General features: G+C 45.0%; 1 protein-coding gene across 1 annotated transcript; it reads left to right on the top strand.

Annotated features, from left to right (window-relative positions):
• The first annotated feature begins 1612 nt into the window (after window positions 1-1612).
• Window positions 1613-15146, top strand: RDM1 (RAD52 motif containing 1). The gene is made up of 7 exons (XM_083709885.1): window positions 1613-1772; window positions 3306-3485; window positions 5885-6007; window positions 9599-9770; window positions 11479-11568; window positions 12994-13082; window positions 14769-15146. The coding sequence occupies exons 1-7, from the start codon at window positions 1689-1691 to the stop codon at window positions 14823-14825; spliced, it is 795 nt and encodes a 264-aa protein (XP_083566011.1). The 5' UTR covers window positions 1613-1688; the 3' UTR covers window positions 14826-15146.
• Window positions 15147-16211: the final 1065 nt, after the last annotated feature.

Genomic DNA, 16211 nt, shown 5'->3' with positions numbered 1-16211 from the left:
ACAACAGCACGAAAATTAACAATACACAACACACAAAAACCAACATTCAAAAAACAAAACAAAAAAACAAATCCGTATCTTACAAATTAATAATATAAAACACTAAAAAAACACACATTGACTTTCACCAAACCCACAGCACCTCCTTTATCTCTCATTGTGTCTTCCTGTTTTCCTGATAATCTCTATCCTAACATCTAGATATAAATCCCTTTCTTATCCTTTCACTTCACAAGGTTATTCCAGACTCAGACAGATTTCTGTCCTCGAACCTTGACTTTTAAGGTATTCATTTAGGCACTCCCATTCTTTTTTTACTTCGCTTTTTGGTTTTTGTCTTATTATGTCTGTCAATCTGGCTAATTCTATGTATTCTGAAAGCTTACATAACTACTCTCCCCTAGTGGGTAACTGATTCCCTTTCCAATACTTAGCCACCAGGATTCTTACTGCAGACATTGCGTTTAAGAAAAAATTAGTTTTGTCATTTAAAATTCCTTTCGTGAAAGTTGCATGAAGGTTTGAAGCAAGGGTGACTCTCAACTTATGCGGGGTTGACGTTCTAGGTAAAAGGTAAAGGTACCCCTGCCCGTACGGGCCAGTCGTGTCCGACTCTAGGGTTGTGCGCCCATCTCACTTAAGAGGCCAGGGGCCAGCGCTGTCCGGAGACACTTCCGGGTCACGTGGCCAGCGTGACGAAGCTGCTCTGGCGGGCCAGCACCAGCGCAGCACACGGAAACGCTGTTTACCTTCCCGCTATAAAGCGGTACCTATTTATCTACTTGCACTTAAGGGTGCTTTCGAACTGCTAGGTGGGCAGGAGCTGGGACCGAAAGACGGGAGCTCACCCCGCCGCGGGGATTCGAACCACCGACCATGCGATCGGCAAGCCCTAGACGCTGAGGTTTTACCCACAGCGCCACCCGCGTCTAGAACTTTCTCTAGACGCTCTAGAGAAAGTGCCTAAAACCAAAATTACGTATAGTCAAAGCATACTGAGTTCAGTGGCAAGTGAGACTGCCAAAGGTTTATTTCCAGGATGTCCAACCCATTTTTTTATTTTTTGCCAGACAAATAAAGCTGAATGTGTACAAGTTTAATGCACATAAATTGCAAATCACCCATACAGTGTTTGTGCCTATGGGGCTTACTCCATTTTAAAAAAATAAATAGAGGAAATCCCTGTGCTTCATTTCTAGATAAAGTTCTTCTGATTTGGAAGCCCTTTCCTTTCCCCTTTATCCCTGACCAGATGCAACAAAACATGTCTCTCCTGCACTGCAAACCTCCAACAGTTTGACCAAAGGACTACTCCTCTGTTGTCTCCCGAGACAGATGGATGCCAATCTAGCCCTGATTGGTTATGATTCTAGGCTCATCCAAACTTCCATTTGCCCTGCAACTTTCCCCTGGGGAAAACCTGATCTTTAGTGCTAAATCGGATTGACATTTCTTCCGATTTTAATTTCGTGGCTGCTATCACAGCCTTAATTTACTGGAGGCTTTTTTGTGCTCCAGAGTTGAGGTTGGGTGTTGAACATCGAGGCAGGGGACGAGGGCGGAGGGAGTCCCGGGAAATCACCGGAGCCCTCCGTCTGCAAACACGTGGACTAGAGGGCCGCCCCCAGGAGGGAGTGGGGCTTTTCTTTTTTTGGCTGCATATCCGCTTGATGCTCTGCAGCTGATCCATGGCAGAAATAGTGGAGTTCCGCGTCCCGGATGGAAATGGACGGACCCTGCTCGTTTTGGGATTGGAGACAGACGCGTCAGAGGCAAGATCGCAGAATTGTAGAGGGGGCCACTGAGGGTCATCTAGTCCAACCCCCTGCAAGGCAGCAATAGTTTTTATATTTCCTTGGATTTGCCCTGTGTTTGGGTGGGTTATTCAGGTATTCGGGTGGGGAACCTTCGGCGCCCGACATGCATGCATGCAAGCAAGCAGGGGCGAGAGAGGGATTCTTTGCAGACCTCTTCAGACGTTCGGGGCTGCTCGCGAATGCGTGTCGGGACGCACCGTGTCCGATTGCCCGGGGCTAAGAACTGCCCTCGCTTTGGCTCTGCTTTTTTAAAAAAATGAAATGAAAAAATAGCGTTTATGCTGCCGGGGACCTGGCACACAAATTTCTTTGAATCGTTTGGAGGAACTGCATTAGAAAGGGCTTGCGGGAGTTGCTGTCGCTCCTGTCCCGCTTTCACTGGATCCGTGTACGGGCGGACGTCGGGATGGGCAGCAGACGCGGGACTGGCTAGCCTCAGCCTGGCCCGGAACTCTTCGAGCGGGGCTGGGGAGCCCGCGGGGACCTTTCGCCTTTGCGCAGTGTTGTTGGACTACAACTCCCATCATCCCTGACTACCGGCTGTGCTGGCTGCGGCTGGCGGAAGTTGTAGTCCAATAAGTTCAGGAGGCCCGCTGATTCCTTGTCCCTGATTGGAAGCAGCTTTTGAATTGGTCTTCGCGCTTTGCAGTAACGACCAGTTCCTGGCTTTGTAAAACGGATCAGAAATACCTTTGCTTATTCCAGGCTTTTATAGATATTTATCCCAGGGCGGTATACGATGCAGTTTAGAAATCAAAACAACGATAAAATGCGCAATAAACCAGTTAAAAGTAACGAACCATTAGCACAACACACAACTGAAATAAGCAATTAAAATAATAAAGTGAAAACAAAATAGGTCGCCCTCTCAATGCTGTTTCTCTGTACATAGCATTAAAAATGCCCCAAGAAATAAAAAATGGATTAGCCTGATACTTGATAAAAAGGGGGTGCCTTAAGGAAGCAGCTTCACAATAAAGTTGCAATCTCAGCTGTTGGTGCTCTGAGAGGAGCTGCTGTGGGAAATCTTAGTGCCTGGGCAAGTTGATAGGGGAGTAAGTGGTCTTTAGGGTACCCCATCCCAAGCTGTGAAGGACTATAAACATAGCTGTCAACTTTTCCCTTTTCTTGCGAGGAATCATATTCGGAATAAGAGAATTTCCCTTTTAAAAAGGGGAAAGTTGACAGCTATGACTATAAAGGTCAAAAGCAGCATCTTGAATTTGACAAAATATCAAGAGGTTGAATGCTATCACCTGAGGACTGCACCGAGACAAAGGATTGTAGCATGTTATATGTGCACAGCCCCTGTTATTTTCAATGGGGCTTTCTCAGGAGATGTTCTGGAAGGTTGTGCCCCATGAATCTACCTTTTACCCTGCCATAGCACCTAGAATCTTATGCTGCAGAGGCCTCATGCAGTTGGCTATGCTAGTAGATTTTCTAGCTTTGCTTTTTCCAATGGATTTTTTCCCCCTTCCCTTCCAGCATGCTCTGTATTTAACCTTCTCTGCATTTGGGCCGCTCTATTCCGTGAGGGTTCACCAAAATGCTCCAGTCGCTGGGCCTGGCTATTTTGCCCTGGTGAAGTTCTACTCTGCGAGAGATGCCAGGAAGGCACAATGTGCTTGTAACCAGGGGCCTCTGTTTCAGAAATCCCCTTTGAAGGTATCTTACCAACACAGAATCTTAAGACTGTGTCTATGTTACAGGTGTATTCCCTACAGCAGGGGTCTGCAACCCGCGGCTCCAGAACCGCATGTGGCTCTTTTACACCTTTGCCGCGGCTCCGGGGCAGATACCAGCGAGGGGAGGAGGCGCATTGCGCGCCCCAACACTCCCCACTGTGGCGGGCGCTGTACTGGCTGTGGCGTCGCATGGGGGCGGTGCGTGCGTTAGTCACGCACCGTCCCGACATCACCTTCCCGCCCGCCTGCTACATTGTAAGGGGCATGTACGCTGGTCACTGTTTTGAAGGGGAGTGAAGAACACACACACACACAAAGGTAACTTGTTAATTTAACGTTTATTTCTATGAGGAGGAGTAATTCTGAAGGGTCAAACAAAGAAATAATAAAAAAGTGACAAAAAAGTTATTTTTATAATGACGAGTTTTGCGGCTCCCAGTTTTTTTTTCTTCGGAAACGGGTCCAAGTGGCTCTTTTTGTCTTAAAGGTTGCAGACCCCTGCCCTACAGAATAGTCGGCGTGCGCTTATGAGTAAATTCTAAGGCAATGAGGTAGTTTCCCCCTGGGGTTAGAAACAGGATGTAGAAGGTGCCATGACTGGAATTTCTGACATCTTTTTATTTTACCAAAAGCAGCCCCAAAGCTTCTCCAACTGCCGCATAACACTTTGTTGTTGTTTTTTTAAATAATTTTTTTATTAGATTTTCCACAGTGATAACACAAACCACAAAGCAAGATGATACACAAAAGCAGAAAAAGAAAAAGAAAAAATAAGAAAAAAGAAAAAAGGGGGGGGACAATAAACAGATAAACAATAACAACAAACTTAATTCTTCACAAATCCAACCTTTGAAACATCTTGGTTGACTTCCTCAAATCTCTCCTTTCTGAGTTTCCTTGTAATTAAAAGTAACAGCTTTCCAATATCATTATTAAACTAAAACAATTTCCAGTTATAGTCCATCTTAGTCATTTTTCTTAACATTCTAAATCCCATTTATTTAATTATAACTTTATTTAATCCTAGGCCTGTTTGTTTCTTTCAAGTAATTTCTAATTTTTTATATTACAATATTTATGCAAATAGCCCTTGAATTTCCTCCAGTCTCAACTGCCACATAACACTCTGGCCCTGTGCCCCCATCCCAATTCAAGTGGGGACTCACACAGCTGCTTTTTATTTTACCAAAAAAACCAAAACATGTTGCACGTTTCAATCACAGAGCCTTCGCATCATGTATAGTTGGACTGTAAATCAGTAGCGCTCAGCACAGAGCAGCATCCCTCATTCAGACATTATAGCAGGTACTGTCCATTTTGGGTTTTTGCAGTTTCTCATTTTCCGCCCATTCTTAAGTAAGGTTCTCCACATTTTCTCATCAGTTTGCAAATTCAGTCTTTGTGAAAATTAGCAGTGGTATTTTAGTGTGAACTCTCCTAATATACACATTTTCTTTAAAAAAGTAAAGCAAAGGACCCCTGGATGGTTAAGTCCAATCAAAGGTGACTATGGTGTTGTGGCGCTCATCTTGCTTTCAGGCTGAGGGAGCCAGCGTTTGTCCACAGACAGCTTTCTGGGTCATGTGGCCAGCATGGCTAAATCCCTTCTGGCCCAACAGAACACCGTGATGGAAATCAGAGTGCATGGAAACGGCGTTTACCTTCCCGCCACAGTGGTACCTATTTATCTACTTGCACTGGTGTGCTTTCGAACTGCTAGGTTGGCAGGAACTGGGACAGAGCAATGGGAGCTCACCCCATTTCGGGGATTTGAACCACTGACCTTCTGATCGGCAAGCTCAAGAGGCTCAGTGGTATAGACCACAGTGCCACCCACTGCTTGGTTCATTGCCAATCCCCTCCTCCCACACTTCCCTCACTACTGCCCTCCTAGGGTAACCCCTTAGACCAGCCTTTCTCAACCTTGGGTTCCCAGAGGTTTTTAGCCTACAACTCCCATCATCCCTGACCACTGGTCCTGTGAGCTAGGGATCATGGGAGTTGTAGGCCAAAAACATCTGCAGACCCAAGGTTGAGAACCACTGCCTTAGACCTTCCCCCTTCCGTGTCATGCTGCTACAGATCCCAAGGCCAGGAAGCAGTTCCTTCCTCCTCCTGCGACTCTTCAAGCTGATGGGTGGGGTGGCAACATCTTCTTAATGCAAAGAAAACGGGAAGATTGTAAAACCATTGTAAGGCTTTGCTGTGTGTTAAAAAACCCCAAACTGAATGGGAGAATGTTCTGAAACGGCTCTTGATGCAAATAGTTGAAATGCCATCGCTTCTTGTCTTCTTCACCTGTGGAAGAAAAGATGATGATGATTGTGTGTTGTTATCACCTGGGACTTCTTTTTCTTCCCCCACCCCTTCCATGCCCAGGTTTGCCTCTGTACCAGACAGCGGCCCTTTTCACAGCAAGGCTTGGGTTTGAGCAGCTACAGATGCCGGGAACTAGCCAATCACTTCCTTGGTTTCAACAGCTGGTCCAGTCGTATCATCACGGTAAGGATGGTCTGCTATTTGCACTTGGGTTTCTTGTTTTCACTCCCACTTTCATATGAGATGCTAAGTCTGCTAAGTGTCACGGCTTCCCTCTAAGGCAGGCTTCCTCAACCTCGGCCCTCCAGATGTTTTTTGAGACTACAGTTCCCATCATCCTTGACCACCGGTCCTGATAGCTGGGGATCATGGGAGTTGTAGGCCCAAAACATCTGGAGGGCCGAGGTTGAGGAAGCCTGCTCTAAGGCAGTGGTGGCCAAAGTTGGCCCTCCAGCTGTTTTAGAACTACAACTTCCATCATCCCTAGCTAACAGGACCAGTGGTCAGGGATGATGGGAATTGTAGTCCCAAAACAGCTGGAGGGCCAAGTTTGGCCACCACTGCTCTAAGGGTTGGGAGAAAAACAAGTAGAGTCTGACAGTCGTCGGCCACTTATATAAACAGTCACGTGGGGGTTTATTACCCATGTGTCAGAGGATACAACCCCCACGGCGGGTTGCCAGAAATGGATAAGACAAGGAAGAGTTCTTACCAACTGCTTTTTATTCAGTATTCGTAGAGAGAAGCTTGGAAATGCAGCCTGTTGGAATAATGGTGTTGCCCCAAGTGAATCTCCACTGTCTCCCTCTCTCATGTGTCATAGCTACAGGTGCTGAGAATTGCCCTCTGCCTTTGAGCTCTTTACTCTCCTACTTTCAATGCTCGCCGGGTTCTGGGAGAGGGTCTGTGTGTCTGGAATGCTTTCTAAAGACGCTGTGTCCATCAGCTGTTGCTCTCCCTGGTACTTTCTCTTGCTCCTCCTCCTCTCCCATTGTTTCCCAGCTTTCCCCCTCATCTGCCTCTGAGCTGTGATCTCCCTCAAATCCCTGTTGTAATTCCAAACTGTCTTCTTCTCTGGAGAGGTCAGGCTGGGGAGGTGGTCTCCACCATTCCTCTTCTGCCCAGTCACTGACATCATGAGAGGCGGCGAACAAATTACAGTGGTACCTCGGGTTACATACGCTTCAGGTCACAGACTCCGCTAACCCAGAAATAGTGCTTCAGGTTAAGAACTTTGCTTCAGGATAAGAACAGAAATTTTGCTTCGGCGGCATGGCAGCAGCAGGAGGCCCCATTAGCTGAAGTGGTGCTTCAGGTTAAGAACAGTTTCAGGTTAAGAACGGACCTCGGGAACGGATTAAATTCTTAACCCGAGGTACCACTGTATATCTTATTTTTTAAAAATGGCTGTCCATTGTAAGCTTTATAGGAAGTGCTTGAAGTGGGATGGGGTGGGTTGTTGTTGTTGTTGTTGTTGTTGTTGTTGTTGTTGTTGTTATTTATTATTATTATATGTATTCATCAGTCAAAATGGCTTACATTTTTTTCAAAAAGCATACAGGTACAAAAGGTTAAAACAACAAATTTTATTTACTAAAAATGCTCATCTTGCAATAGTATAAATAGGGACAAATCTTACCCACTAAAAAAAGATGAAGATCACAACAGGCTAGGGTATCATCATACCATATGATCCTAATTAAAAAGCAAATGCCTGGCATTTTAAAGTTGATAAGGATGCTTCTATCACAATTTTCAAGCAGACCAGTCCTCCCTCTCTTCTTTTCAGGGAGATATAATAATAATAAATTTGTATTTATACCCCGCCCTTCCTGGTTCAGGAAACCAGGCTTAGGGCGGCTAACAACAAATTTAAAACACTTAATTGATGCTACAAAAAAAAAAACAGCATAAAATATGGTATAAAGCGTAAATAACAATACAATCAAGAATCAAAAATCAATTTAGGGGGAAAATCCATCCAATAAACATTAGATGATCACCAGGGCTAACTGGCTCAATTAGTCCCACTTGGCCATAGTATTGTCTCACCACCTCAAATTCTTCCACTTCAGGCATTTCTTTTAGGGGTCCACAAATCTCGGCTGCTCTTAGTAGCCAGCCATTTTTGATGTTGTCACCAGTTGCTAATTGCTCCCCTCACTTGGGTCTTCTAGCATGTCCGGGGTGGAGTGCTGAGAGATCAACCTCCCATTTTGCAGTGAGCTGGGAGAGATGTTTAGGTGCAGTGAAAATCTCTCTCGACTTGTGAAAGTCTCCAAAACACAGTGTTAACTTGTGAGAACAACTCTTCCCCTTCCTCTGGGCCCTAGACTATGATGGGAGCCACCCTACCAATTACCTTCACTGCTTTTGACCACCACCCCAAACCTTGGTCAAGAAGAGAAGGAGATACTGTGAAAAATAAATAAAAGCATTATGTAAAAAGAAGAAGAAGATAAACTGGAACTCTGATTGTGCCAGAGGGCTTAGAGGAGGAGTCACTTGTTTTGTGCTCTCACAGTGACTTGCGATTTTGATCACACGCAGTCTGTAGTCCGCTGGCAGTAGGAGTACAATATGGGCATGTCTTTAAGTTAACATCTTACATTAAAAACCTGACAGTACCAAACTATCGAAGGCTTTTCACCAAAGCCAGACTAAACGTCTTTCCTTCTGCCGTGCTGGATGGCAGGTTGAGAGGAGTTCCCTATCAGGAGAGACTTTGCTCGTGTGCTCAAGACATTGATTCCATAAAACATATTTTGTTGCACTGTGCAAAATATGAGCAAGCCAGGGCTGAACTGATACAGTGGTGCCCCGCAAGACGAATGCCTCGCAAGACGAAAAACCCACAAGACGAAAGGGTTTTTCAGTTTTTGCGTCACTTCGCAAGACGAATTTCCCTATGGGCTTGCTTCGCAAGAAGAAAGCCCATAGGGAAATCTCCAGGGACCTCTTTTAAATGCTGGCGGTGGGGAGCAAAGCCTTTCCCCTCCCTCCGGCCTTCAGAAGAGGTCCAGGAAGGCCGGCGGGGGCCGAAAGGCTTTGCTCCCCACCGCCAGCATTTTAAAAGCGGTCCAGGATAGCAGGGAAGCGCTCTCCCAGACGGCTTTTGAAGGCAGGCGGGGGGGAGCAAAGACTTTCGCCCCCCGTCGGCCTTCAGAAGAGGTCGGGGGACAGACTGTCCCCGGACCTGGTCTGAAGGCGGTTTCCATAGGAACGCATTGATTGATTTTCAATGCATTCCTATGGGAAACCGTGCTTCGCAAGACGAAAAACTCGCAAGACGAAAAGACTTGCGGAACGAATTAATTTCGTCTTGCGAGGCACCACTGTACTACCCTTGCTGGTACGTTTCCTGGGAAAATTAGAGGCTCACTATGTCAGGTTCGTATTGGAAGACCAGACAAATGCTAGAACATTACCAGCGTCAAAGTTTTTATCTGTGGTTGCAAGAACCATTGATTCCTATATTCTGAACAAAATGCTTGTTTAACCTGGAGGTAGGCTGTATGAATTGTGTATTGCTTTGTAACGATTTGTTGGGTCTCTGGACCGTAATAAAGACGGTTGTTGTTGTTGTTTTGTGCTCATCCACAAAGGTGGTTGCCATAAAAATAATTACTGGTTGCTGGTGGTGACCTGGCAACTTCATTTTTTGAGTCCTGGCATGCAGAAAGATTCCCTGGAATTATGAAGGGACAGGGGAGCAACTTCTGGGGTAGCTAAAAGCAGCTGGACCTTTGTTAACACAGTTTCTGTTGGGAGCAGCTCCAGAACATATCTGGTTTTGAAGACGAGGAGAATGACGTGGAAGAAGTGAGGACATCGCCCAGGAGCAGGAATGCCAAATATCTGTGTGTCCAAGAATTAACCTTCCCCAAATATGGGATCCGCACCAGAGGGATTGGTCTGGCTGAGCTTAATGTAGATCCCAGCCAAGGTAATATGGGGCAGGGTGGGAAGACAGAATAAAGCGGGATAAAAGTGTTGTTGTTATTAATTATGTGGTCAGTAAGAACATTGATAAGGGACGTGGGTGGCACTGTGGGTTAAACCACACGGCCTAGGACTTGCCAATCAGAAAGTCGGCTGTTCGAATCCCCGCGACGGGGTGAGCTCCCGTTGCTCGGTCCCTGCTCCTGCCCACCTAGCAGTTTGAAAGCACGTCAAAGTGCAAGCAGATAAATAGGTACTGCTCCGGCAGGAAGGTAAACGGCGTTTCCATGCGCTGCTCTGTTTCGCCAGAAGCGGCTTTGTCATCCTGGCCACATGACCCGGAAGCTGTACGCCGGCTCCCTTGGCCAATAAAGCGAAATGAGTGCCACAACCCCAGAGTCGTCTGTGACTGGACCTAATGGTCGGGGGACCATTTACCTTTACCTTTAAGAACATTGATCAGGAAGAGGGTTATTGCTTGAGCCTGAAGAACCAGGATCCTGGGCAATAGGTTTGGCTGAAATATAGCGACTGACCCATAGTCTCTTTGCTGCACTCTGCAGCACAAAAGAGAGCAGTGGAGACAAGATTTCACTGGACTGTTTTGTGTTGTTCAGATTTTTGGTTTCTAAAGTATGTAAGAGATCACAGGGCAAACCAAAAAATCAATGAAAAGGTACGGGATTTTGCAGTTGTGGCAAAAATGACTTCTTCTTTTTTAAGATCTTGAGAGAGAAGACAGAGACAAGATACCCTTTGGGCACGATGGCAGAAATTCATAGCTTATACTAAGACGTTGTTTAGAACCAACAGAGACCTAAGAATTTACAATGTACAGTGGTACCTCAGGTTACATACTTAATTCGTTCTGGAAGTTTGTTCTTAATCTGAAACTGTTCTTAACCTGAGGTACCACTTTAGCTAATGAGGCCTCCCGCTGCTGACGCGCCACCATGCGATTTCTGTTCTCATCCTGAAGCAAAGTTCTTGACCCGAGGTACTATTTCTGGGTTAGCGGAGTCTGTAACCTGAAGCGTATGTAACTCAAGGTACTACTGTATTAATATTTTGGGAAGTCAAATTATGGAAGAAATCATGGACATGCCTTATTATGACAAATATCTAGTCAAATCTGGAAATGTGTAGTCATAGTTTTCTCCCCCCCCTTTTTTTTAGTAGGAATGTCTTAAAAATATCCTTATACAGTGGTACCTCGGGTTACATACGCTTCAGGTTACATACGCTTCAGGTTACAGACTCCGCTAACCCAGAAATATTACCTCGGGTTAAGAACTTTGCTTCAGGATGAGAACAGAAATCGTGTGGCAGCAGCGGGAGGCCCCATAAGCTAAAGTGGTGCTTCAGGTTAAGAACAGTTTCAGGTTAAGAATAGACCCCCAGAACGAATTAAGTTCTTAACCCGAGGTACCACTGTATTTATATTATAACTGTAATGACCATCTGGAGTTTCATTGTCCGTTTTGTTATGATTAAAGATACTCCTTTGTAATATTACGGATTTAATTATTTTCTTTGATATCACAGACATCTGGAATAATAACAAAGTGTATTAGTGTTTCAGGTCCAATATTATAAGGACATTCAAACTGCTACGGCTTAAAGCATTGATTAGTTCAGAGGCTTTCAGCAGCTGGCTGGCCGGCAGATGTATCTTGAAAGAATCTGGTCTTCTGCTGGCTTCTTTTTTTCAGAGTTTCTCATGGCCGCTAACAACGTCCAGAAGCTTGTGGTGAATCGAGCCCTCTCAGATGCATTTCAGAAGATTCTCCTTATAGTTCTGGGCAAGGCTCTTTATTTTTGTTTATTTTTTCATATATACATTCCATTTGCTCTTTCTTGGGGCATGCATTTGTCTCCCTGGAAATGGACTCCCTTGGGAGGTTGTGGGCTCCTTCCTTGGAGGTTTATAAGCAGAGGCTGTGGGGGGCAACTGTCCTGGTGGAACGCTCTGTCACAAGAGACTAGGGCCCTGCGGGACTTGATATCTTCCCGCAGGGCCTGCAAGACAGAGCTGTTCCACCAGGCCTTTGGCCAAGGCACAGCCTGACCCCCTCCTTTGGTAATCCTCACAGAGCTCTAGCCCAATGGTTGCCATTAATTTGATTTTGAATTGATTTTAGAACGTTGTGTTACTTTTATTGTTGTTAGCCGCTCTGAGCCCGGCTTCAGCTGGGGATGGCAGGATATAAATAAATTATTATTATTATTATTATTATTATTATTATTATTATTATTATTATTATTATGTTTGATCTACCTGAGATTCCTGCATTGCAGGGGGTTGGGTTAAATGACCCCCAGAGCCTCTTCCAGCTCTACAATACGATGTCTCTATGAAATATCAAATCAGACTTTTAATTCCGAAATCCTGTGATAATCCTACAGGAGGAATTCAATTTAGCACTAAGGAGACAAGTATTTCTGTTTGCCTGATGGAATGAGCTCCTCTCTCCAGTGTTGTGGTTCTGGAGGTTCCACCACCACCCAGAGCCAATTTCAGGGAGTGGGCTGGAAGACGAGGAGGGGAAGCTCTGTTGGACTAACAGAAGTCCTCTCACAGGCTTCTGCTAGTGGTTCTGTCCAGTTCAGGCTTCCTCAACCTCAGCCCTCCAGATGTTTTGAGACTACAACTCCCATCCCTGACCACTGGTTCTGCTAGCTAGGGATCATGGGAGCTGTAGGTCAAAAACATCTGGAGGGCTAAGGTTGAGGAAGCGTGGTCTAGTTGAATCTGGCCCTAAATAAAACCCTAAATAAATGTCAAGTACGTCAGAAAAATGGGATGCGGGTGGCGCTGATTGGCAAGCCTAGGACTTGCCAATCAGAAGGTTGACTGTTCGAATCCCCGCAACGGGGTGAGCTCCCGTTGCTCGGTCCCTGCTCCTGCCAACCTAGCAGTTCCAAAGCACGTCAAAGTGCAAGTAGATAAATAGGTACCGCTCCGGCGGGAAGGTAAACGGCATTTCCGTGCGCTGCTCTGGTTCGCCAGAAGTGGCTTAGTCATGTTGGCCACATGACCCGGAAGCTGTACACCGGCTCCCTTGGCCAATAAAGCGAGATGAGCACCGCAACCCCAGAGTCAGACACAACTGGACCTAATGGTCAGGGGTCCCTTTACCTTTACCTTACGTCAGAAAATAATACAGAAAGCTTTTTCCTTGTTTTAGCTTGTTCAAGCTTGACCACATTTGCTTGACTGTTTTCAGAGAATGGGAAGGTAGCCGTGGAGTACAGCTGTCCCCAGGAAGACCACGTTGACCTTTTAACAGAAGAGGAATTGAAAGGTTTCGTCCAGGTAATCTGGAACACTATCTAATGTACAGCGTCAGATTGCTTTGATCTGTTAAACTCAGCTCGTGGGCACTTCAGCTTCATAGGAGAGAGTGATCAGAGAAAATATGGCTTCTCTGTTGTTAGAAAATTGAGGAAATTCGCTGAGGATAAACTGCTTGTCAGGTTCGCTTAGGAAGCCAGAGGGCTGGCTTTCAAGAAGAGTAAACCACAGAGCCTAGGACTTGCCGATCAGAAGGTTGGTGGTTCGAATCCCCTCGACGGGGTGAGCTCCCATTGCTTGGTCCCTGCTCCTGCCAACCTAGAAGTTCAAAAGCATGTCAAAGTGCAAGTAGATAAATAGGTACCTCTCTGGCGGGAAGGTAAACGGCATTTCTGTGCGCTGCTCTGGTTTGCCAGAAGCAGCATAGTCATGCTGGCCACATGACCCGGAAGCTGTTCGCCGGCTCCCTTGGCCAATAAAGCAAGATGAGCGCCGCAACCCCAGAGTCGGTCACGACTGAACCTAATGGTTAGGGGTCCCTTTACCTTTTTATTCCCCATCATGCTCAGATTCACAGTGGTTTTCAGCTGGGAAGAGCTCTTGTCGTCTAATCCATCAAAGCAATTTCTGTTTATTTTATTTTTTTAGGGATTCTGCAGCCTTGGCAGATCCTGTCAGATTGAGCTCCTTTTTAGTTGCATGTGGGGCAGGGTGAAAGCAGAATGAGATCAAGGGGAAGGTGACTGGCGTATTTCAAAAACAAATTCCTGATTGCTCAGGCCCACATGCATGCCTGCTCCCCCCCCAATCACCCACTGTGGGGAGAAAAGGATCATTGGGTGTACAGCACCAGGCACAGATATTGAAAATACAGTTTCAGCAGCTTCAAGCTGTGTACCCAGCATACATTTAAAATACACGAGTTCCTCCCAATTTTTTTCCTAAAAAATGGGAAGAGTAATTCATTAAGGGTCCTAGGAATTGTAGCTGTATGAGGGGTGTACAGTTCTTGGGGGGAAGTAATGTGCTTTCAATGTATGCTGTGTACACAGCCCCAGTCTGTGAAATGTAAATTTTAATGTATTTTTATTAAAGATTTTCTTGATTTACAAAGCTATGTGCAATGTCTCTCTCTCGTATTTTTTTCTTCCATATAATTTTCTTTTTAATTTTTTTTACAAATCGGTTTCATTTGTTGAGACATTAGGAAGAATAGGGGGAAAGAGGGGGAGGGGAGGGGAGGGGAGATGAGTGGGGTTGGGTGGTGATGTTTCCATTTTACTTAATATATATGTGGGGTTTTGTGACAGCGTTGCTTGTGCAGGTTCTCTGCTGTTCACTTGTGTTCCTTTGGTGGTGAGAGAGGTTGGGGTTGGCCTAGGGTGTGGTTGTTCATTTGTGCTTGGCTGTGGTGGTCTTTGTTTTCATGTGTGAGTGGGGTGGGTGGGTGTTTTGGTTCAGGTTAGCCATATTGATTTGTATGCTGTTGGTGGATTTTTGTCCTTGTCTTGTTGGGCTGTGTATGCGATAAAGGGGAGCCATACCGGGGTGAAAGAGTCTTCTTCTATTTGTTGCCGTGTCAGTTTCAGTTTATTGGTTAATTTTTCTAATAAGGCTGTTTCCCATGCTATTTGGTACCACTGGTCCACTGTGAAATGTAAGTGATCCAGATTGCACAGAATAACAAACGCTTCCTTCTCTTCCCAGGTGACTGAATTATCACTCTCACAGTTAAGTCCTGTAGAGGAAGAGGAGATCTCTTGATTTTAGCATGTATTGAAAATAGCACCTGGTGCCCACAGAGTAATGCCTTTAAAGGAGGATATTTTACACCTGTTGAGTCCTTCTCTCTGCTTTGAAAGGGCAACTGAAGCTCGTGACATTATTGGAAGTCCCATTTTGTTGTTTACAGTGGTTGCAGATGATGATTTCCATAAATTGACACCTGCCTATCAAACGATTGCCTATAATTGCCTATTTATTTTTAGCGAAGTGGGGTGATTCCCTCCTCACCAATTTAGTCTCTTTTTTTCTAATAAATTGGTTCCTGAAAAAATGATCTGTTATGTTTCTTTCATTCAAAGGTGAGTATTTGTCCTCAGTACAGTGGTACCTCAGGTTACATACGCTTCAGGTTACATACACTTCAGGTTACAGACTCCGCTAATCCAGAAATATTACCTTGGGTTAAGAACTTTGCTTCAGGATGAGAACAGAAATCATGCTCCGGAGGCACAGCAGCAGCAGGAGGCCCCATTAGCTAAAGTGGTGCTTCAGGTTAAGAACAGTTTCAGGTTAAGTACAGACCTCTGGAACAAATTAAGTACTTAACCCGAGGTACCCCTGTATCGCAAATATGAGCCTGGGATTAGGAATGACCTTTGCCTGATAACTGTTGCCAGTCAGAGTAAGAACTATAGAGCTACATGGGCCAATGGTTGGTCTCAGTGTAATGGAGTTTAATTTGCTCCTATATCCATCCAGCCATCTTGGCTGTCTCTTAGTGCTGGGCCAATCCTGCCACCGCCTACAATGAACCACCGTTGGCAGGATTGCCAGCGATATCAGAAGATACGTTCTCTGATTATTATATATATATAAATTAACTTGCTAATTATACTGTTAAATATGCATTTTATATTTCACTTCCTTTAGTAATGTTTAAGATAAAACAAATTTTGGTTCACTTTGCTGTGTTAAATGTGCATTCTGTAGTTGACCTCCTTAGAAATGTTTTATTTTGAAATATTTACGATAATATTTTAGTCTTGTGTTAATTATGTTGCTTTGAATGTATACTTTACCCTCCACCCCAAAAAATGAGCCTTTTTTATATACTAGCCCAGTTGTAAATGACATTGTGTAAACAGTTTTGTTTGTTTTTTAATATAAATACTTTGTGTTTCCCCTGGTTCTACTGTTCACTAAGTTCCAGTGAAATATTTCAGTGTTATACATGGTTAAAGAGACTGGGCTATTGTCAAGAGCTGGGAGAGGTTAACCAGAAAGGCCATCTAGCCAGATTCCTCAGTTGTAAGACCACCCAACATCAAATCGCCGTCATCCAGATCACTGGGTGTCATAACCGACATTTAGGGATATCGCATCAAGCACCAAACATCTCAAAAACATCAAGGTGTTGGCTATGAA

This window comes from Podarcis gaigeae, assembly GCF_964106915.1.
Source record: "Podarcis gaigeae genome assembly, chromosome: 13".
NCBI classification, from domain to species: Eukaryota; Metazoa; Chordata; class Lepidosauria; order Squamata; family Lacertidae; genus Podarcis; species Podarcis gaigeae.
This window is presented reverse-complemented; position numbering and strand designations above follow the sequence as displayed.

Bases quoted from the DNA above. Each gene is read 5' to 3' on its own strand.
- RDM1 (XM_083709885.1), top strand. From the start codon at position 1,689: ATGGCAGAAATAGTGGAGTTCCGCGTCCCGGATGGAAATGGACGGACC. The intron at 1,773-3,305 runs GCAAGATCGCAG...CTTCCCTTCCAG, and splicing joins TGGAGACAGACGCGTCAGAG to CATGCTCTGTATTTAACCTT. The intron at 11,569-12,993 runs GCAAGGCTCTTT...GACTGTTTTCAG, and splicing joins GATTCTCCTTATAGTTCTGG to AGAATGGGAAGGTAGCCGTG.